The following is a 22,255-nucleotide window of genomic DNA, read 5'->3' as shown; positions in this document are numbered from 1 at the left end:
ATCTTCTGTAGCTACACACGTTTAGGACCTAGTTGGAGCCGAGGGAGCTTCCAGTGAAGCTGAGTTTCTACAGAGATTACTGTCTTCGTATTTCGGAGGAGGGATTCATCACACCACCGGGGTACACTGAGCTTCATATGCCTCACTCACCAGGGATCTCCATCGGACAGTTTCGGGTATCATCACACCGCCTCCTCATAGAGAGTGGAAGAGCAGAGGGTATTCCTAGGGAGCATCGCTTATGCATATTGTGCAACTGTCGAGAGGTCGAGTCGGAGGAGCATTTTATTTTCAGGTGCCGAGTGTACTACGAGATCCGAGGTCGCTACCACTGCCTCTTCAAAGATAGCTCCGGGACCTCTTCAGAGATCACTCTGGGGGACCTCCTGTCATTGTTTAGACCCGGGATACTTCCCACGAGAGTCACGGTGGCTCTGGTCTTGCGTCAAGCCTCGTCCAGGAGACCGAGACGTACATCACCTCTTGACGGTTACCAGCGTCCCATGACCTGCTATGCTAGCTAGGGCGACATGACATACGGAGGATTCCGCTCCGCTCCAGTCCTTTTCTTTTCATTGTTACATCGAGATGTATTTGATTTGATTATGTATGATTAGACTTAGGATTCAGCACAGTTTCATAGTCCAGCCAAGGTCAAGGGGCATGCTCATAAAAAAACCACATCGCTACTGACAATCGCCTCGCCTGTGCTAGGCTGAAACAACTTGTAGCCTTTGCTTTGTGAGCTGTAGCCAATGAAGATGCATTTGACAACCTTATCATCAACCTTATGCCTCAACTGAGAGGTTACATGCACATACGCAAGAGACCCAAACACCCGCATGTGAGAAATGTTAGGCTTACGACTTGTCCATGCTTCATAGGGAGTCATGGTCTTTGATGCCTGAGTGGGTGCTCGGTTGAGCACATAGTTGGCACACATAATTGCATCCAACCAGAATTTATTGGGCAAAGACTTTCCCTTAAGCATGCATCGGCCCATTTCTGTTTTTGTTCGATTTCTACGCTCTGCAATGCGGAGTGTATGGCACTGTGCACTAATGAAGGATACCCCGGACTGCTAACAAATCAGAAAATTCCCGAGACATGTACTCACCCCCCCTGTCAGTGCGGAAGGTCAAGAGTTTCTCCCCATTCTCATTCTCTGCCAAGGCGATCCAATGCTTTAAGCAAGAGAAGACATCTAACTTCAGCTTCATGGGATATATTCAAAGTGAACTTGGTGAAGTCATTTATAAAAGTAACGAAGTAGTAGTACCCCCAAAGTGATGCTGTCCGCATCTGTCGGCACACATCACTATGTACGGGATGCAATTTCCTGGATGCACCAAGGGTCCCATCCTTGGGAAATGGAAACCTATGCATGTTGCCCAACAAACACCCTCACATACATGTTTTTTAAGTGCATGCATGGGTGGAAGATCTACGATCATGTTATGTGAATGCATATTCACCACACTGTTGAAGTTGAGATGTCCCAATCTTCATGCCATAGATGTGTATCAGAAATTACAGATTCAGCCACGGCATTAGCTTCTATAGCAGCCTGTTGTGCATATATGTCAAGATGATATAGCCCTCTATCAAGTGTTCTAGTAAGTACAATATAGTTATTGTACTGTTCTTTATTATAAAAAAGAACTTTGAAGCCATGTGTGGAGATGGCTGAGATAGAAATCAGATTCTTTTTGATGCCTAGAACATAAAAAACTTTTACAAGTGTAATGGTATCACCTAACACTGTAGTGACAATGACTTGACCAATCCCTTTCACGGGATATGCTGCATTACTTGCACAAGTGACAGTGCCCCCCTCTGGAACGTCACTGAATGTGAAAGAGATTTTTGCAGGAAGTGATGTGCTTTGAAGCACCACTATCAAAGTACCAGTCTAAGGCATGATCTGTGAGTACAAAAGCTGAATCATGCAGAGGAGGATTGTAATGACACTCCACAATAAATGCCCACTCATCATGAGCAAGATTGGCTGCCTTTGTATTTGTGACATTAGTAGCTGGAGTATTTATGACATAAAGACCTTGCTGTCCTAGCTGTCCCTGCTGCTTCTTCTCGGAAGCAATACGCTTCCGGCACTCATGACATGGTTTCCTGCATTAATTGTAGCATTTCTTCTTCTTCCCATCAGCAAGAGAAGAAGAGGATGAGGTACTAGATGTAGGTTTGGGCTTGAGGTAATTTCCGCCCCCTTGTCCTTTGCCCCTATGATCAGTAGCAAAGGCTTGATCTGCATGAGTAGAAGCAGCTCTGTTTTGACGACTCTGCTCCTCTTGCAGGAGTAGGGAAGCAAGCTGATCAAACGAATAGTGGTTGGGATACTAAGTGTTGTAGCAAATCCTTGATACGAGTCAGGGAGTCCATTGAGTGTGGTGGACACAACTTGTGAGTCTGGTACAATCTCATCAACATTGATGAGCTGCTCTCTGAAGTCCTTGACCTGTGTCAAATAGGCATCCATGCTGCCCCCTTCGTTCATCTTAACTTTGTCAAGCTGCCTGTGCAAATAAGCAACTCTGGTCTCATTGCTGATCTGATAAAGACTGGCCAAAGTGTCCCATGCAGCCTTGACTATTTTGCAAGACTGAATGTGAGGTATAACAACTCTATTGCAATTCATGGCAATCACTACATGTGCTTGTGCATCTCGCTGATTCCAATGAATCTGTTTTTGTGTTGGAGGGTCAGCGGCAGGCAATGAGGGAGTAGTGGTAGATGAACCAGAAGTGGTAGAAGTGGCTGTGGTGGCAACAAGTGCCTGTGATGAAGAAACAGGTCTAGTCTTGGACCAGATACAATTCTCCAAAAGTTCCTAGACACCAAAAGGTGGGGCACCAAGTACGATCACATGGGATAATTGGTGCTATCAAGCTTTTCCTCAGCTGCAAGCATCCCAAAAGATTCATGGTTTGCCATTGCAAATGAAAATCCCCAAAATATAAAAGTGCTCTGCAAGTGTCACAGCCCCAAGGCTACAATGCAAAGAGCTGGCTGCCCAAGTATCTAACTGCTGGCTGCAAATGTCAGACCAAAAATGGCAGCAAATGTCAATGCCAAGATGGTTGCTCAAACGTTGAGCAAAATGCACAAGCTGTCCCCAAAAATGAGCTGCAAAAAATGTCTGTCTTATCAAAAGACCCCCCCTGCAAATAGCTGTCCTGCAAATGACAAAGGGCAAATGTCTGCAAATTTGTCCAATACAAATCTGAGCTGAATCTGCCCGAAATGGTGGCTGAATGCCACAAATTTCAAAGGACAAATGCCCAAATCAAAGGGCAAATGCAAATAGAACCCAAATTTGAGAGGGCAAATATGCCAAAAGAGGGCAAATTTGAAAAAACCCCAAAATGTGTTGCAAAACCGCAGATGTGACTAAATGTCCTGCAATGTCGTGTCAATGTCACTGAACCCCCCCCCCCCCCAAAATTCAGTCCAAAGTAGGCAAATGTCACTGCTATTTGGGCAAATGTGACAAAATAACCTGCAAATTTGAAATTATCCCGCAATATGCCTTCAATAGACCCCAAAGCCCCAATTTCTACGGCAAAATTGAGCAAAAAAGAAGGCAATTACTTGAATATGCACCAAGCGGGTGCAATCTACAACAGAAATGTGTCAATTGCAAGGAAACCCCAATTGAATGGTGGTTTCAGATTTTGTACGGAAGATTTGTACGAAAAATGTATAGAAGATCTGGCGACTGTACGGAAGACCTATATGAAATATGTACATATGATTGTAAGAATTGTATGGATGATTTGAATGTAGTGTACGACTGATTTGCAACTACTCGATGAGAGATGTACGAGGGAGTGTACGAGCAACTTGCACGACAGATTCGAAAGGTGTACAACAAATTTTTAACTTGCCGTACAGACAACTTCAGAGAGTCATATGGATGAATTCGGTACAGTTGTACGGATGAGGACGTACAATTTGACAATAGGGTGTACGGCGCGAAGCACAGAGAAGTTTCAAAACTGATGGTATAGTTGTACGGTGATGCTTTGATGCTAACATACGACAGTGTTGAGCTGAAGTTGATGACTCCTACCATGATGGTCCTCCAAAAAGGTAGCGTAAGAGCAGTAGTGAAGAACTGTGAGCTAGGAGGTGAAGCAACATTGGTCAAGTTGGGGGGAGCAAGAGCCTGCTCTAATACCACTGTTGGGTACGGGAAGCAATGGAAGGAAAGGGAGCAGACACACAAGCAGGAGCAAACATGAGTACTGGCAAATGGATAATGAGAAAGTACAAAGGGGTGGCCTATATGGCCCCAAAGTCAACCATATAGTTGACCAGTGAAGTCAACCTAAGGATTGACTGAGTCCTAAGTCTAGCCTACAAGGCCATACTGTTGGAGAAGTGAAAGGAAAGCATGAAGCTGAACACAAAACAAGAGAATGCTTATGGAATGAAGAAGGGTGAGGTCCATATGTAGGCACCTCTACATGAGCCACCAAGCTCCATAATCATCTCCTCAATTAGCTCCTAGAATCTCTCAATCAGCCTATGTGGCATCTACCACCACCTAACAGTGCTTATGGGCACCTAACTGTGCCTCTAGCACACACACATAGTCACATAGTGTCTCAAGCCATCTCATGGTGGTCAAGGATAATCTATGGTTAGGATCTCATGCTAGCAAGGGTTCCCAAGGGTGTGAGGCAAACAAAGGGATACATAAGACCCCCCCAATGGTTATCTCCCTTGCATGTACATGCACACAATGTCTGCAGGAGGTACCATGGAGCTAAACACATACACATGGCCTACATCATATGGTGACCAGAGGTGTTTACAAAGAACACAATAGTTTATTCCATTCATTTTGGAGGACTATCCAAGCAGAGTACCCTGACTCAACATAAAAGAGAGATATGGAGCATATGTGGAGCTGGTTCAAAAAGCATAATCATCATAGGAGGCCTCATCTTGTGGAGGCACATCAACCAAAAGTAAATTAGCAGTTTCTGGTTTTATAGTTGCTTCCTTTTTGGCCTTACAAAATTTTTCATGGTGATTGTTTTTGCCACAATATTTGCAAGGATTGATCTTGAAGCAATCTTTTGAGAGGTGATTGGTCTTCCCACAATGTTTGCAAGGTGGAAACTTGCCCATTTGAGTTTTTATGGCATAGGTTGTGTCATTGCCTCTGCGGAGTTCCTTGTGCCTTTCTTCTTCTTGAAGGGCAGTAATAAGACCTTCAAGAGTAGGATTAGGAAGATTTTTCAAGTGGTGACAACATGATTATAATCTTCAGGCATACTTTTGAGAAATACTGCCATTGCATCATCCGTAGTGATTGGAGAGTTGATAGAAGCAAGTTGAGTCATGAGACTCCGCATGTGATTGACATGGGCAGCCAAGGGAGTGCCACTAGCCATCTTCAATTCAAAGAAAGCAATCTTAAGTGACAATTTTGAGATGTGAGAGCTAGCACCAAAAAGAATATCAAGCTTTTGCCAAGCTTCAAAAGGAGACTCCATATCAGAAATGTGATGAATATAGTCATCTCCTAAGCCAAGAGGAATAATGCCATAGGCTTTCTCCTCTTTAGCAGGATCTCGTGCCGGGCGTGTAGGAGCTGAGGATTCTCCAGCATTAGAGGCTGTTGAAGAAGAAGTTGAAGCAGGTTTGACAAGCCCCCAGAGGTTTTCCCTCATCAATGCAAACTTAATTTTCATCTGCCATGTGTGAAAGCCTTTACCATTGAACTTATCAATATGCAAGAAGGTAGCCATGAGAGGGTCTAACCCAAAATGGGCAGTGTCTACTCTCTTACAAGGCTAGAAAAAACTGAAAAGCTTCAAAGTATAAGCATTTGGTGTAGAAAAGACTTGTAACCAAATTCCATAACAAAAATCATAGTGGAAATGATACTTCAACTTGCATGCTTCATAGAGGTGGCTAAATGAAAGTATTCCAAGCAAATACAGGTATAGAAACGTCAAAGAAAGTTGTAGCCACAACTGTACTGATGCTATTCAACACTTTAAAATATCAGAAATGCCAAAGTAGCATCTAATGTAGCACCAAATTCATAATACTGTCAAAACTGTCCAAAACAGAGGCCTGATCTTGGAGGGCTTGGATCTCCCTCTTCAAAGCAAAGAAAAGAGGGCTTTCTAGCTCCAATGAAAGGTCACATATGGGCGAATCTCTAGTGCAGAGGTCAGGCGTAATGTCGCGTGGTGTTGCTGGCTGGAACGTCGTCAATGTCGACTGGTTTTTGGCTCTGTTCTCCTCGAATATACAACCATTGCTGCTCAAACTTGAACACAAGAGAGTCCAAAGTATGGGAAAGCTTTCCCTAAAAGGAATTAGAAAGAGGTGGAGCAGAGAAGGAGAATACGCGAAAGAGAGCTTCGACGGAATTCGGGGAATGGCGACCAGCAGCGACGATCATTCTCTAATTCCTTTCATGTGGAAGGTCGCCTTTACGAAGGGTCTCCCCAGCCAGAAGGATTCTAGAAGAGGTCACCTGTAGGAGGAGAATTCAGCCCTCCAAGTGGGTGGGCAGAAAGGGGCAAAATGGAGAAGAAAGTGGAGGTGGGGAAGAAGATGATGACATGGCATAAATGGGCTCAAGGAGGATCATAGTGCTCTGATACCATATTGGAGAAGTGAAAGGAAAGCATGAAGCTGAACACAAAACAAGAGAATGCTTATGGAATGAAGAAGGGTGAGGTTCATATGTAGGCACCTCTACATGAGCCACCAAGCTCCACAATCATCTCCTCAATCAGCTCCTAGAATCTCTCAATCAGCCTATGTGGCATCTACCACCACCTAACAGTGCTTATGGGCACCTAACTGTGCCTCTAGCACACACACATAGAACCCAAGGTGTGCCCGGGGCATACACCTTGAGATATCCCAAGAGATATTAGGGCTAAGTGCTAACAATGCCAATATATAGCCTCAAGCCTTGGCTAAATATAAGATGAATGGTTTTTGTGCCTTAACTTTAGGGCGAGCTATTGGCAACCCATGGTGAGCTAGGTATGTAGCAGCCATATAGGTAGAAGGCAACAATGGATTACATGCATAGATGCATACTAGATCGAAGGTCGATAAGTTTGTACAATATCTAAGCTAAAAACATTGACATCTATTGAATTGTACATAATTCTACAGCACATTGAAAAGTGCTTATTTCTACCTAAATCTAAATATTAAGGGCTATAATGAACAAATTCCAGTCTTGAATGCAAAAGATATTTCCTTCTAGTGTCCCTCTCAGGTTTGATTGGTGGTTGGATGCCATAGCTTCTTGGTATAAGCTTATGGTTTGAAGCCCCTCTTGACCATGCTTCATGTTAGATGTCTCATGACCCAACAAGGCCAATGTGGGAGTAAACGCAAGTTGAGCTAGATAAGTGCATTGAGGATTTGGCAAGGTCTTGGATCCTGTGTTAAAGTTTCAAGATCATCAAGTCTTTGAAGCTACTTGACTCTGCTTGATTTTGTACTGTATTATGTGTTAATTTTGAACTTGTTGTTTTGGCTGTGATGAAATTCAGAGCAGCAGCCTAAACACTAACTGTCTACTTTTTAAGCTTCTGGAATTGAGGACAGCAGCTTCACACTAATTCTCTAAGTTCCCTTGCTTAGCTGCACAAGACATGAAGGACCTCTATTCTTTGTTGAAGGACTGCTCTCGGGGCTTAGATATTTCTCAAGGAGCTGTGAAACTTCAGGTGAGTTTACAGGTTTTGTGGTATTTTTCCATCAACAGTATTTGCATGTGTGGTTCTTGCTGTAACACACAAGTTTTGGCTAAGATGTGAGAAATTATAGTAAGGTTTTATAGTGTTTTTTTGGGTAATTTTCCATGCCGAGATGGTGGAGCTATTGGTGACCTGGTTTTTTTTGGGAGCATTAAAAAATGATATTTTCTTATATAGGTAACACTTTTGGTTCGCTTATACAGCTGGAGCAGCCAGCAGAGAGATCATCTTATGTCCAAGTACAGAATGAAACAGATGACAAACAGTGAATAAGATTACTGCCAACCAACATACTCTTGGAAGAAGACCTTCGACAAGGGGGTATGCTGTTACCTGGAGCCCAGAAATGGAACCTGGAAACAAGCCTCGGAACCCGAACCCCAAACACTAGAACTTGTAACACCAGAATCTGAAACCTAGAAGTTCAGAACCCGTAACACCAAAACACATAACACCAGAAATCTGGAACCCAAAATCTGTCTGTCCATGAGCTGCTGAAATTGAGAAACAGCCTGCCGTAATTCCAGAATCAACATTTCAGCTACAATGAATGCGAGTGACCACTGTCCAAATGGGATTGCGGTTATTAAATTGGAAGCTGCTTATGAATATCCAAGAAAACCACAAGGCATGGGCTCTCAGCTAGGTCCAGCGAACACTTTTCACTTTAGCAGCATCTCCAAGCAATCTAGTAAGCCAGTTAATGGGTTCTCTTGCTTGGATCTGAAGTACTTTTCACATTTTCCTAGCATGAGGACATGGCATATAGATGAAAGATGTCCGTCTTGTGTCCAGGGCATTTTCTGCATATGCCATCCCCTTTGCCAATTCTTTCCCTTTTGGAGTTAGACCATAAAGAGAGACTGCAATGAAATGGTATAGTCTTCACAAAGAGCTCTAGCTTGAATGAAGAGAAAGTGGATTACTTTTTGAGTTAGCCTTCTCCTTTAGTGCTAACCTTTGTCATGTTGTTGAGTCTGCCCTTCACCTCCAGAGTGTCGATGGAGACTCAGTATGAGGAACTTTGTATAAATGGATGCTCACGTATGTGTAGGTGTGTGGATATGTATGCATGAGAGCATATGTTTATGCTATGGTCTACACCCACCCTTCGGTACTGATGATGTCGGTGGGGATGTCATAGTATTGAGTCCCTGCTATGTGATGGAGTTTATGGTTTTTAACTTTGCGAGTGGCTATCATGAGATTAGAACTGCACATCGTGTTGTGTTTTTAGAGGATGAGTTTGGGCATGATCTTGGATTCATCTAGATATATGTTCCAGCGGAAATGCAAATTTCACCTTGCGAAGTTTTCATACGTGTTTGGGCTTGCTGATGTTACGATAAATTCGTTCTATCTTAATTGATGTGTCGCCCTATCGGCTGGTTTTTCTTAAGCATTTTTTGCTTAGAAATGCTAGTTTTGGAGAGACTAAAATGAAATCGTATAATCTTGGAACCTCATGACTCTCCGAAAAGTGCCCAGTAGGCAGCGAGCTGCTGCTCCTCCCCGTTCCCCTGCTGCTCCCCCTCCCTCAGCCCGTCTCTCTCCCCCCTCAGCCTGCTCCCCCCCCTCCCCCCCTGCTGCTCCGCCCCCTCCCCCCCTGCTGCTCCGCCCCCTCCCCCTGCCTGTCCCTCGCTCCCTCCCTCTGCCCTTCCGCCCCCTCTCCCTGCTTCCGCCCCCTCCCCCCTGCTGTCCCGCCCCCTCTCCCTGCCTCCGTCCCCTCCCCCCTGCTGCTCCGCCCCCTCTCCCTGCCTCCGCCCCCTCCCCCCTGCTGCTCCCCCCCTCCCCCCTGCCTCCGCCCCTTCCCCCCTGCTGCTCCGCTCCCTCTCCCTGCCTCCGCCCCCTCCCCCCTGCTGCTCCCCCCCTCCCCCCTGCCTCCGCCCCTTCCCCCCTGCTGCTCCGCTCCCTCTCCCTGCTTCCGCCCCCTCCCCCTTGCTGTCCCGCCCCCTCCCTTGCTTGCCCCTCGCCTCCCCCCTACTGTCCCGCCCCCTCCCTGCTTGCTCTCCCGCCCCCTCTCTTCCTCTCACTCCTCCCTTTCTTCTCCTCTCCTTTCCCCTCCCTCCTTCTCAGCTTGCCCCTCTCCCCTCTCAGCCCCAGCCCCTCTCCTCCTTCCCTCCCCTTCCCCCCTACTTCCTCCTAGCCTCCTTTCCCCTACCTTGCCCCCCGCAGCTTTTTTGGAACGGAAGGAGCTTTTATTCTGTTCGAGTCGGCCTCCTCACCTTGATTGGCGATGGATACCCCGTCAGCCAATCCTACTCCATCTCCACCGGCCGCGAAAACTATCACTTTCTCTAAAGACGAGTTGCAGCAGCTCAAGAAGGATGTAGAGATTGAGTGCTCTACCACATTGCTAGCACGCATCTTCGGGTCTCACCCTTCCAGATCCCAAGCCAGAGACTGGATGCTTGCGGCTCTCCCCCCAGACCTCGCTCCTCGATTGGTAGATGTTCGCCTTCTGGGACGAGGTTTTTTCCAGGTTGTTTTTGACACTCCAGAGGCTGCGAGCACTGTGCTCAAGGCCGAGTTTTTACACCTGGGACACAGGAAGATTTTCTTTGAAGCCTTTTGAATGAGGCACAGAGCGTCACTATGCGGGTACAGGCAAAACGGATGAGGCAAATGGAGACGTGCCTCATTGTCCTAGAATCGTTGTGAAAAAGGCGGAAGTAGTAGTAGAGGCTACTCAGCGGCTCCATGAGGACTACGTCAGGGGCATTGATGCGGAGCTGCTGCACCGAAGGATAGTGGATGGACTGGCACATTACGTGCGCACGGTTCCAAATACAATGTTAGTCAATATGGTTTAGTACAATGGGAGCACTAACGCAGCTTACTCCGGACCAATGGTTTGCTTCGAAGACTATGGAGAGGAAAAATCATTCACATCCAAGGGAATCCGTCGGGTTTAAAAGCAGCCATATAGTCCTATGCCAAACGACGGACAGCCTTCAGTTATACCAAATGCACACGGCGCTTCATTGCAACAGTCTACTTATGGACCTGGTGTTGATATGCATGGCGAAGGCAATAACTTCCCTACGCAAATCAGGGACAACAAACCATTTCGCATCCCACAGTGCATCCATGATATCTTGGTGGTGGTTCAGTGTTCCATGCAATGGCTGGTCAAGCTGTGGATAATTTTGGAATGCCCGGAAACTACCCTATCAGTTTTCGGCCTGAAAGATAGGGTATGGAAGGGATTGTGCTTGGGGGCATGCAGCCCGGAATGCAAAGTGTTATTTATGGGAATATGGGTATGCACCCGGGAATGCAAAGTGGAATGCATGGCCCATGGGAGCTCCTACATGCATGTTTGGTATGCTAGGAACTGGTGCATGCATGGCAAACCCTCCTATGGGTGGTTCCAATGTTGGTCAGGCTCGGGGTAATGCTATGCAACCTTCATATTTGCAGCCACGTGCTTATGATAATCTGTCACCCAAAGGCAAGGCAAAAGACTTTAAGGAAGGGGGAGCAGCAGTGAAGTTTGAAACCTTTAATGGGGCACAAGAGAGGCTTAAAGCTTAGACCTTTGTTCAACAATTTGATGCAGCCTTTTCAGGAGGTAACTTCACTGAGTCTTCTAAGATGCGTAAGGCAGCCATCTTTTTGAAAGGGAATGCATTGTAGTGGTGGACCAATCTGTTGCTCCAGAACAAAGTGCCGACTAGTTGGGTTCAATTTAAATAGATATTCTCCATTGCTTGGCGGACTGCTACAGTCGAGGTGGATGTAATGACAGTTGAAAAGAAGCCATGCAATTGGAGAGATTAGCTATCGCCCAAATATAGTGCCTATTGCGTAAGGAAAAAGGCATTCAGGGCTCCAGGATAAACCGTGTTCCATTGTTTAGGATAGGAGATGCACGCCCGAATAAAAATATGGTGTGCTGACTTTCACACTGAGTGCGGCCTCAACGAGACGGCTGATGTCCTCTCCGACTCCCTCTCCCCTGCTGCTTTCGAATTGAGTGTGGCACGCCGTGCCAACTGCCAACTAAAGCCTTCAAAGTTGAAACAACCAGCTGCTTTCGAATTGAGCGTGGCACGCCGTGCCAACTGCTAGCTAAGCCTTCAAAGTTGAAACAAGCAGCAGCGAGCTCCAGAGTGCAGGCTGGACAGCGAATTATTCCAGGCTTTCCAGCAAGGAAGAACCCGGGGTGAAAAGGAGGGCTATCCGGAAGGGATTTTTGCAGTACCAACGTACTGGTAACTGAACGGTTGTGAATGAAAAAGGAAGTGCCCGTCCAAGTGTGAAGGCGATCAAGCAACAACGTCAAAGTCGTCGTGATCAACGAAAGCAGCAAAGTGCCAGGAAGTCCGAGCTTTAAAGACTGAGAGAGGGCTGCCCGTTAGCTCTTATTGGCATGTGCCATTATCTAAGCAGATGAAAAGTATTGTTGTGGGCTGCCCAAAGAAATAGAGATTACTGCACTAAGAGCAAAGTAACCAAAATGTCACAGTTGATTGAAAATGCAACTACAGTTGATGCTTTGTTGCTTGGGAAGACTAGTGGTTACAAGAGCAGTAAAGCTGAAAACTTTAAGAAAGCAGGGAAGCCTGGGAATGTTTCCAAGGCTCCTTTCAATAGAGGGAAGAGGCGTGATAGGCTTGGCTCTAACTGGCTGTCCCTGCAGAAAGGAAGGATTGAATGGATGCCAACAAATGCTTCGTTGCAAGGAAGAGGGACATGTAGCACAGGAATGCCTAATGCGCAAATTAAAGGGGAAAGCTGATGATAGGGATGAACAGAAAGGCATGAAGCCTAAGCCCACTGTGATGTTATTAGCGAGCAGCCAAATGGGGATGCTACAAAGTTATGCAGAGTATGGGGCAAGGTGAGAGATCAGATATTTTTGATCTTCTTTGACCCAAGAGCTCGTGCAAATTTTATTACTCCAGAGATGGCTGGTAAGTTGGGATTCCGTGTGGAAGAGATGGGACCTATGAGTGAGGCAGGCTTGGGTTGTCTTGGGTTTAGCACACCTGTTAACCCTATCATTGGGAAGCTCCTTTTGCACATACAAAGCTTTGTGGATAGCGAGGAGTTTTATATTATGCCGCTTGAGGGCTGTGATTTTTTTGTTGGGAATGCGATGGTGTCATAGAGTTCATGCTATACTGGGTGCTTATAATTGGAAGATTATTCTGATGCATAGAGGGAAGACACATGTTTTGGATGTCAAACTTAAGGGAGAGTCAGTCCTTGTTGTATCTGCTTCTGCTATTTGCTCGATAATGATCAATCATCTTTCTGCGTATTTAGTTTTTGCAAAGGATATTGAGTCTGATGATCCATGGATTGGTTTCCCTAAGCTGGATAAAGAGGGGACATATTTCCTTAGTCACTTTGGGGATAGTTTTCCAGACTCTTTGCTAGGTGAATTTCCACCTGAAAGGCTTGATGATCATGGCATTGATGGAATACCAGGTAGTAGTCCACGGAACAAGCCACCATATAGAGTGAGTGTAGCCCAACAAGAAGAGTTCATGAGCTAGGTGAGGGATTTATTGGTTAAAGGGCTGATTCAGCCTAGTTCATCTCCCTACTGCTCACCAGTGCTGTTAGTCCAGAAGAAGGATGGTTCATGGCGAATGTGCATAGACTATCGCGCACTGAACAAGATAACCATCAAGAACCGATTCCCCATTGTAAGAATTGATGATATCTTGGATCAGTTGGAGGGATCAACCATTTTCAGCCATATAGTTTTATGTGTGGGTATCACTAAATATGCATTCGGTTGGAGGATGTGTCTAAGACAACTTTCAGGACTTCCTTTGGGCTGTATGAGTTCTTAGTTATGCCATTTGGACTCACGAATGCTCTTGCCATCTTTAATCGAATGAGGGATAGAATCTCGCGAGTATAGATCTTTTGTGGTGGCACTTTCTTTGATGATCTGATCGTGTATTCAAAGGATGAGGAAAAGCATAAGGAGCATTTGGCAATAGTGTTTGTAGAACTCGGGAAGCTTAGGCTGGTCATTAATGCAAAGAAAAGTGAGTTCTTTATACCTGAGATCCACTTTTTGGGACATATTGTCTCCAAGGATGGAGTGTCACATGCGCTAGGGTCAAGCCCAGGTGGCAGTGACACCTGGCTGCCTAGCTTGCCTAAAATGGCCCAAAAGGGCCTGGTTTTATAGGCAAGGGCTAGCAGCCTGGTCAGCCAAAATCGACTAGCCAGTTGGTTGTGCTGGCCCAAGGTTGGCTGGTTCCCAGCCCTATATAAGGGGCCTTCAGCCCCCCTTTTCACTCAATCAGCCTTCCTCAGTTCAAGACTCAGTCCCAACCTCCAGCAGCAATTCAAGCCAGCATATGTGCGAGGTTTGGGTGTCCTATTTCCGCAGTATAGTTCCATCTCCCGCATGTTGTAGTTAGAGGAGTGGTCTCGGCACAGTTTTGTATGCCGATTTGGCAACCATGTATAAATAAAGCAGTGCACTATAGTTAGGTAAATCTCTTGTGTCTCTCATGCTTGAGTTTGCCATTTATATTCATCTATTTTCCGCACAACAAGTCTCCGCATGTTACATTGGTATCATAGCAGTATGGCTCCTTTTGATCTGAGTTAGGTTGGAGGGACTCTTGGCAGCAAAGCTTAGTTATGGGGACTCAGTTAGCAGAGGAGGTAGCATGTCTTGGATACTATCTAATTTTGTATTTTGTCCCTTCGCTAGACTAGTGGTAGCACCATACTCCATTAGCCTCTCCCTCCCAACCTTCATCGCGCATCGGGCCGACTCCCGTCTTCTCCCGTATGCGTTTACAGCTTGCAAGGCAAGGTTAAGGGGGGCAATTTTTTTTCATCTGGTAGTCATTATTGTAGTAGTTGATGGGTCTTCCAGCCTTCCATTATGGACCTGTCCAGCATAGCAGCTCTCATGCAAGCGTTCAGGGAGCAGGATCATCTCCTTAAGCAGAATATGCTCTTTTTTGAGCAGCCCGAGTAGGACAAGAGGATGCAACGACATTGGACCATTTTCGGCTTCAGTTGGAATAGGAAATCCTTGAGGCGGCTGCATAACGATCCTGACGTCGTGCCGACTTGGCAGCATATGAGGTCCAATGTAGGCGAGATCGAGTGCAGATGCTTGTACAACACCAATAGTTTTTCATGGCTTGCTCACGGTTCCTCTCCTCAACCGCAATACCCATAGACCGTGCATCAGCAAGAAGTCCTTTATATGCACTGGACTCTTCCATCTCAGAGCACAATTCAATGGACTATTTTGCAGTACCTTAGATAGTGGTTTCCCTTGGGTCTACAAATCTAGGAAATCATTCAATTTCCACAGTCGCTACATGCAATGCCTCAGGGTTTTCCACCCATGGGGGCAGTGCATCCATTTTCACAGTGTGCTCTTAGGGGTCTTCCATCCTTGGGGCGAGTTTAGCTCATTCCGCATGCCCAGATGATGAGACTCTTGGTCTATCACCCACGGTGATCATCCAGTTTTAGCAGCCTATTCTCTTGGAGTTTCCACCCGAGAGGATTAGTCAGTTCATGTAGTTACGTCGAATGGGTCTTTTACTCATCCAACAACTTTATCATGTCCAGTTAGTTCCTTTGGGTCTTCCACTCCGGGAACTCAGTCAGCTGGATCAGCTTTAGCAGCGGAACAGATGGTTTTCACAGCTATGAGGGATGGGTCTTCCACCCTTGGAGATATCTCAGACCCATCAACATTTGCCATAGATGGGTCTCTTGGGTCCATCGCTCGAAGGAGTTGTTTCTTCCCCACAATTAGTTCTCTTGGGGATTCCACCCATTGGGACATCCCAGATGCAACAGATAGGTGTGACTAGCCTCCCACCCATCATGCCTCTTCATCAGCTCTGGTCAGTTCCAATGGGGCTTCCGCCCTTGCAGCTCAGTTGGCCACATAAGTTTGAGTCGCATGACTCACATTTCACGTTCTCATAAGGAGTGTTCAGGACTAGGGGGATCAGTTCCAGTCCCATTGGCCGTGATGCTGAGCATGAGAGGGCATCTTAGGAGTTTTCCAGACGAGTGTTAGGCCTAGCATGAGGGAATACCCTCATAATTTTAGGCGCATGTATAGCTATCATTAGTACGGAAACCAATGTAACCTGCGGAGACTTGCTGTGCGGAAAATAAATGAATATAAATGGCAAACTCAAGCATGAGAGACACGAGATTTACCTAACTATAGTACACTACTTTATTTATACATGGTTGCCAAATCGGCATACAAAACTGTGCTGAAACCACTCCCCTAACTACAACATGGGGGAGATGGAACTATGCTGCAAAAATAGGACATCCAAACCTCGTACATATGCTAGCTGGAAGCAGTGCTAGAGGTTGGCAGTTGAGTCCTGAACTGAGGAAGGCTGAGTGAGTGAAAAGGGGGGATGAAGGCCCCTTATATAGGGTTGGGAACCAGCCAACCTTGGGCTAGCACAGCTGACTAGCTGGTCAATTTTGATCGACCAGGCTGCTGGCCCTTGCCTATAAAACCAGGCCCTTTTGGGCCATTTCAGGCAGGCTAGGCAGCTAGGTGTCACTGCCACCTGGGCTTGACCTTGGTTCATGTGACATTCCCCTGTTCTGAACTTGTTGCTAGGTGGATACCTCGCAATGCTTTGCCCTGGTGACCCGAACTGCTCCATCGTGGCTTGTGACTTTGGGAATTGGGAACGGACCCTCGTAGCTCGTGTCTGACTTGTCCCTGGACTAGGCCTCACTACGGGTTCACGACGTGCGACAAATGGGTCAGACTGTGTGCCACCATGCTCCCTAGTATAGGGGTGCTTGTGACATGGAGTGCGTATGGATCTTGCTAAGACAGAAGCGATCCGCAGTTGTTCTTAGTTGAGAAATTTGCATGATGTACGAAGCTTTTTGAGTCTACGCTCGTACAAAGACAATTCATACGTCATTTTGCTGAGATTGCTTCACACCCCTTTATGCATTGCAGAAGAAGGGAATGCCTTTTAGATGTGCTGAAGAAGAAATTGCAGCATTTGCAATGCTGCAAGAAAAGCTCACTTGAGATCCAGTGTTGATCTTGTCAAATCTCCGGAAATTTGCATGATGTACGAAGCTTTTTGAGTCTATGCTCGTACAAAGACAATTCATACGTCATTTTGCTGAGATTGCTTCACCCCTTTATGCATTGCAGAAGAAGGGAATGCCTTTTAGATGTGCTGAAGAAGAAATTGCAGCATTTGCAATGCTGCAAGAAAAACTTACTTGAGATCCAGTGTTGATCTTGCGAGATCTCCGGAAAGCTTTTGCTGTCCAGTGTGATTCGTGTGGAAAGAACGACTTAGAGCGGTTATCATGGAGGATGGACGGGTTGCTACCTATGAGAGTAGAATTTTGCAAGAAATGCGAGCACTCCAAGTTCCCTTTGGATTTGGATTTGCTTCTTCTTGACTTGTCGCGCTGTCCTGGGCTCTTTCCTCTCTCCCTTTGTCTTTTCTTGTTTTGGAGAGTCAAAGCATTACCTGATGTTTCACCTATGCTTTTCTGTCGCACTTCCTCACTAAGGAGAACACCAATAACATCATCAAATTTTAAGAAACAGAGTGAGTGATTCATGCTCTTTCTACGTGGAAGCATTACTTGCTTGGTGCTGATTTCACTATGCAGACAGATCACCGGTCTCTGAGATATTTCCTCTCTCAATCTAAGTTGTATGAGAACATATCTGTTGGGCCAACTTCTTATCCATGTTTTACTTTCATATAGTGCATGCTGAGGGTAAAAAGAATGTTGTAGTTGATGATTGTCAAGGAAAACTCAGGTTTCAAGAGTATCTATTGCATACCATCACGAGTTGGATGCAATGAAGGATCAATATGTACATGATGAGGGTTGTACAAGGATTTATGATGAGCTGTTAAATTGTTCGTTTCATGAGCATTATACTCTTAGAGATGGATTTCTTATGATGTATGGTCGCCTTTGTGTCACAAAGCAGCTGGGGCCTAGGTTTTAATAAAGTCATGATCCACTGTATGTAGGGCATAGAGGCATTGATGCTACGGCCAAGTGGGCACTAAGAACTGTGTGTTTGAGTGGGCTCTGCTAGTAACAGTTATGGGCTAAATGCAAGCAATCTTGGAAGGAAATGGATACCTTTCACTATTCTGGAGAGAGCAGTGTGAAGCTGAGTCTATGCCTTACCCAAAGCTGGTGGCAAGCTTGAAGGCCCTTTTTGAACACTAGCATAAGAGATATGAGCATTCATGAATATACTAGAACCCAAATAGAATCAAGATCCATGAATGGTCCTCTATTATAGAAGATTATTTGAGCCTTGATGGTCTCAAAGGAAGACCCTAGAGAGATTTCCATAGATTACTTACTTTTGTATTGTAGGGTTTGGGGCTGAAAGCATTGGATAGTTCTTCCATTTTGCTCGACAATACTCAAAATTTTGAGAAACAAGTGTGTTCAGATACAATTTGGATTATGTACTGCTTTAATGGTTATGAACCAAAGAGTTTGTAGGCTACTAATTGAAAGTCAACTACCCCCAGCCCTCCTTCACTTTTAGGTGGCCACCCCAGGAAGGATTTGCGAGTCTTAGTGAATTTGTTCAAGCTGTGGGGGAGGGGTATTGCGGAGATTAGTAGAAAATAGATATAGGGTAGATACACTGATTCAACACCATTTTCCTCCCTGCAAGGTTGGCTGGGAAACCTCCCCATTTGTTAACTTATCTTTGAATCTATCAAGTAGCTGTCCCCCCATGGGAATGCCCAACAACTTGAAAGCTTCGCCCTTTAGAAGTCTGGTGCATGCTTTTTAAGGGATGCGTCAATTTTACGAGCAAAAACCTATGAGCAGGTTTATCCGAGCGTGTTTTTCAAGAGATTTTTAAAAATGTTTTTCTTTAGGAAACATGGTTTTTACACTTTTATTTTCACTAGAACTAGATCCCTTTATCATAAAAATATATAGACTAGTCACTCATTCATTTTTACACAACATAATTTTCTTATTTAGAGACATCCCTTTGTACCCCTGTTATTACCTTAAAAAAGTGTTGATTCCTTTAAGAAACATTCCTCATAATCACTCTCAATGTAATAATACTATGCATATATAATTACTTATTAACACATTTATATCATATGGCAATATCTTTTTAGTGTTTTTATAGCATATTTATGGACATGTTTCTAAAGAAGTTTAAATTACTATAAATAAGTATTAACTTGGGCTTATATATCACTCTCATAAAATACATGTAATATTTAATACTATATATGAAATATTTTCCAAAATATAACTCCATAGATGTGCTCAAATGGGGTGTTCCGATCAATTTGAGTGGTTGAATGACTATATTTGGACATTGGATATGAAAATTATGTCACTTTTAAAAGTGCTGTCCAAGGTAGTTTCGCCAGCGAAACTACCTTGGGAGACTTGCTTCAAAGGGGTTTCGCTGGCGAAACTACCTGGATGGCTTGCTTCAATGAGTTTTCTTTGAAGAAACTCTTTCATGAAGATAGGTTGAGAGAGGGTTTTCAATGTCACCCCCTATTAAGTAAAAGTTGTAAGAAGGATCATAAGGGAATTTTCATAGAGAAGTCTACTCTACATGTGGGTTTCTTCAAAAGCCATCCCATTATGCTCTCACCATTCCTACAGATTCACCTAAAGATTTTTGTATAAAATAGGCATTGCTATAATACTTTGCATATTTCTAAGTGAAACTATGTTTTCTTCTGATCGATTTTTGCCATATTTATGCATAGTTGGAAGCTTTTTTTTTCCTTCGCTCGGACGCTCGGAAGATTTCGCTCAGAATATGCTCGTCCCCCTTTTTAAGGTAGGATAGGCTGGTCATTAGAAAGCAATGTGCAGTAGCCTCTCTTAAAAGCTAAACAAAACGTGTCCAATTGCCCTTGCACTCTAAATTGAGTACTATATCTCAAGGGGAATTTTTGGGAGTTGAGTTGGTATCATCAGCAAATTCTGATTTACCAAAAACTTCCCCAAGGGCAATTCTACTCATTTAAGCATCCCTTCTTGTTTTGGTAAAATCCAACTGCTCATTTTCTTTTATTCTAACCGCTATAGCTGTAGCAAAATTTTGTAATTACAACTAAGCATGGTAAAAAGTTTCCAATTATTGAGCTCTTCCTTGGAGAAAGAAAGAAATAAAGAAATTTTATTAGAGTCTTCGGAAGACCGATGGGTCTATGAGACTGAAAGAAAACCTGATACAAATCACAGTAAGGGTGGAGCTATTGAAACGAGCATCATCACCTGTGCTGAATCCTAAGTCTGATCATACATAATCAAATACATCTGGGTATGACAATGAAAAGAAAAAAGACTGGAGCAGAGCAGAATCCTCCGTATGTCATGTCGCCCTAGCTGGTGCATAGCTGGTGATGGGACACTGGCGTCCGTCAACGGGTCCCGTGCATCTCGATCTCCTGGAGGAGGCTTGACATAAGACCAGAGCTAGTGTGACTCCCGGGGGGCGTATCTTGGGTCTAAACAATGACGGGAGGTCCCCCAGAGTGATCTGTGTGTCCCCTCAATGTCTCGTGTGTCGTGTTGCGATCGTCGGGTCGGAGTCTCTGTCATGTCTGCGGCTAGACACTGGACGATCAATGTCACTTAATGGGAAGAACTCTATGATCCTGCTTTGAGAGGTGTTTGATGGTGTGGCCAAGCCCCGCCGCCTGAGTAAGTACTCTCTGTGTCGGACCCCCTCGTGAATGAATGCCACGAGACATCTTTGATCTGGGTAGGCGAGGAATCTGGAAAGGTGGGGAGTCGTCTCTGAAGAGACAGTGGTAGCGACCTTGGATCTTGTAGTACACTAGGCACTTGAAAATAAAATGCTCCTCCGACTCAACCTCCTGACAGTCGCACCATATGCATATGCGATTCTCCCTAGAGAGCCATTTCAGGAATAAGCCCCCCCATTGAGTGATAACCTGGTTTTAGTTTTCGTTGGACCTGTGCTGCCTGACTAATGCTAATATAGAGAATGAGAGCTCTGCTTTGTGTTGAATGAATTTGTAACTGCCTATTCTCGAGTTATATATGTCAGATTCTTAGCTTCATCTGACTAGAGAGGGGTGCAATGACTTGCTACTGTTGTACTTTCAAATGTGCTTGTTTAAGCATTAACTTGAAGTCTGGAATTTGGTGTTGTGTGTAGTATTGGGCATTGGACTTCTCAAACTGTAAGATAGCATATGATCACGAGGGTGCATGATTTATGCAACAGATTTTTATTGACTTATGCTCTTCATTTTTCTGAATGCAGATTGCTTACACTCTTCTCTTTGTCATTCTCATATCACTCATGTCTGATGCACTTAGTGGGAGCGAAGACATGCCATCTGTTCTCGCACCAGATACTGTATTTCACACAGAATTTCAAGAGCAGGTGTGTGAAACTTATAAAATTGACATTGCCATTCTATTTTGATGGCATTATTGGTCTTTAAAAGGAGTGTGTTCTGTCTTATATTGCACAAGATTTCCTTTTATGTCTTATTTTGTTGATTGTTTATTATAGATAGTAGGATTTTCCAGTCAACCTGACACGGATGACTGGTGTAGCTTGTTATTGGGTAGAGTGTAGTATTAAGGATTCCATATACAAAGTGATTTATTTACCCGCTTTGTCTTGAATTTGTCTCAGATCATGGAACGTGGAGGGGATGAAACAGTTGAAGTTTTCACAAGCATTGTTTGCTTAGCTTGGGCTATTTTTTTGATGCTTACTTCAAGCTCTGGAGTTTCTGGGTTGACATCATTGAGCTCTACGTCTTTTGAGAGCAACAACGTTGTTCTAGCACTTGATCGAGCTTGTCAGCACAATGCATTTAGGTTTCTAGTGGTTTGGATTCTGAAGACACCTTCTTTTCAGGTGAGCAGACTGCATCATTTGAAATGAGCCACGGCCTTCTGCTGGTTTCAGATATGCTTGAGCATGTTGCCAATTGCTGTTTTCATGATGATTCTTACTGGAAATTGCCTGCATTATCATATAAACATTTGATGGGCCTTCTTAACAGTGCCTCCTATGTGATGCGCCTCTGGGTATTTAACTGCACAAAAGGTTGCAGATAAAGTCTTGGTTGCTAAGCTCTGCATTTTCTGGTTAAGTATGACCATTTGAAATGTAAAATTCAGCAAAATGTTTGGCTTGGAAGAACATTGTGAGTTTACTTACGGCGAAGAGAATGGGTCTAGGGCACATGGTCACCCTGTCAATGTTTGTTCCAAGTTTGCAATTCAGCCTTGTTGAAACAGGAACCGAATAAGCGATTTGCAGTTGTTGCTACCATGATTTTTTTGTGGGGGGTTATCGCCCTACTTTAATAATTGTTTGACATGATCAATGCATAATCTTAGGATATCTGTTGGTCAACTATTTCATGTCCGCACAATGCCTCTGAATTGAAAATCTTTGCAGGGATCGTCGAGCTACTATACAAACCCATAGAGCTACAGTACAG

At 44.7% G+C, this 22,255-nt stretch overlaps 1 protein-coding gene across 2 annotated transcripts in view; it reads left to right on the top strand.

The window, feature by feature from the left end:
- EMB3142 (nuclear pore complex protein (DUF3414)) overlaps positions 1-22,255 on the top strand; it is a 207,639-nt gene that overhangs the window by 85,971 nt on the left and 99,413 nt on the right. For both annotated transcript variants that reach the window (XM_087378806.1, XM_087378805.1), the window contains exons 7-9: positions 7,654-7,739; positions 21,055-21,177; positions 21,436-21,663. In XM_087378806.1, coding sequence (XP_087234932.1) covers positions 7,654-7,739; positions 21,055-21,177; positions 21,436-21,663 — 437 coding nt within the window. The remainder of the gene's footprint in view (positions 1-7,653; positions 7,740-21,054; positions 21,178-21,435; positions 21,664-22,255) is intronic.

Source organism: Dipteris shenzhenensis, chromosome 9, assembly GCF_047967505.1.
Source record: "Dipteris shenzhenensis isolate YYH24624 ecotype China chromosome 9, Dip_SZ_1.0, whole genome shotgun sequence".
Classification (NCBI taxonomy): Eukaryota; Viridiplantae; Streptophyta; class Polypodiopsida; order Gleicheniales; family Dipteridaceae; genus Dipteris; species Dipteris shenzhenensis.
Note: the sequence above shows the minus strand (reverse complement) of the source record. Positions and strands in the feature narration are given on the sequence as shown.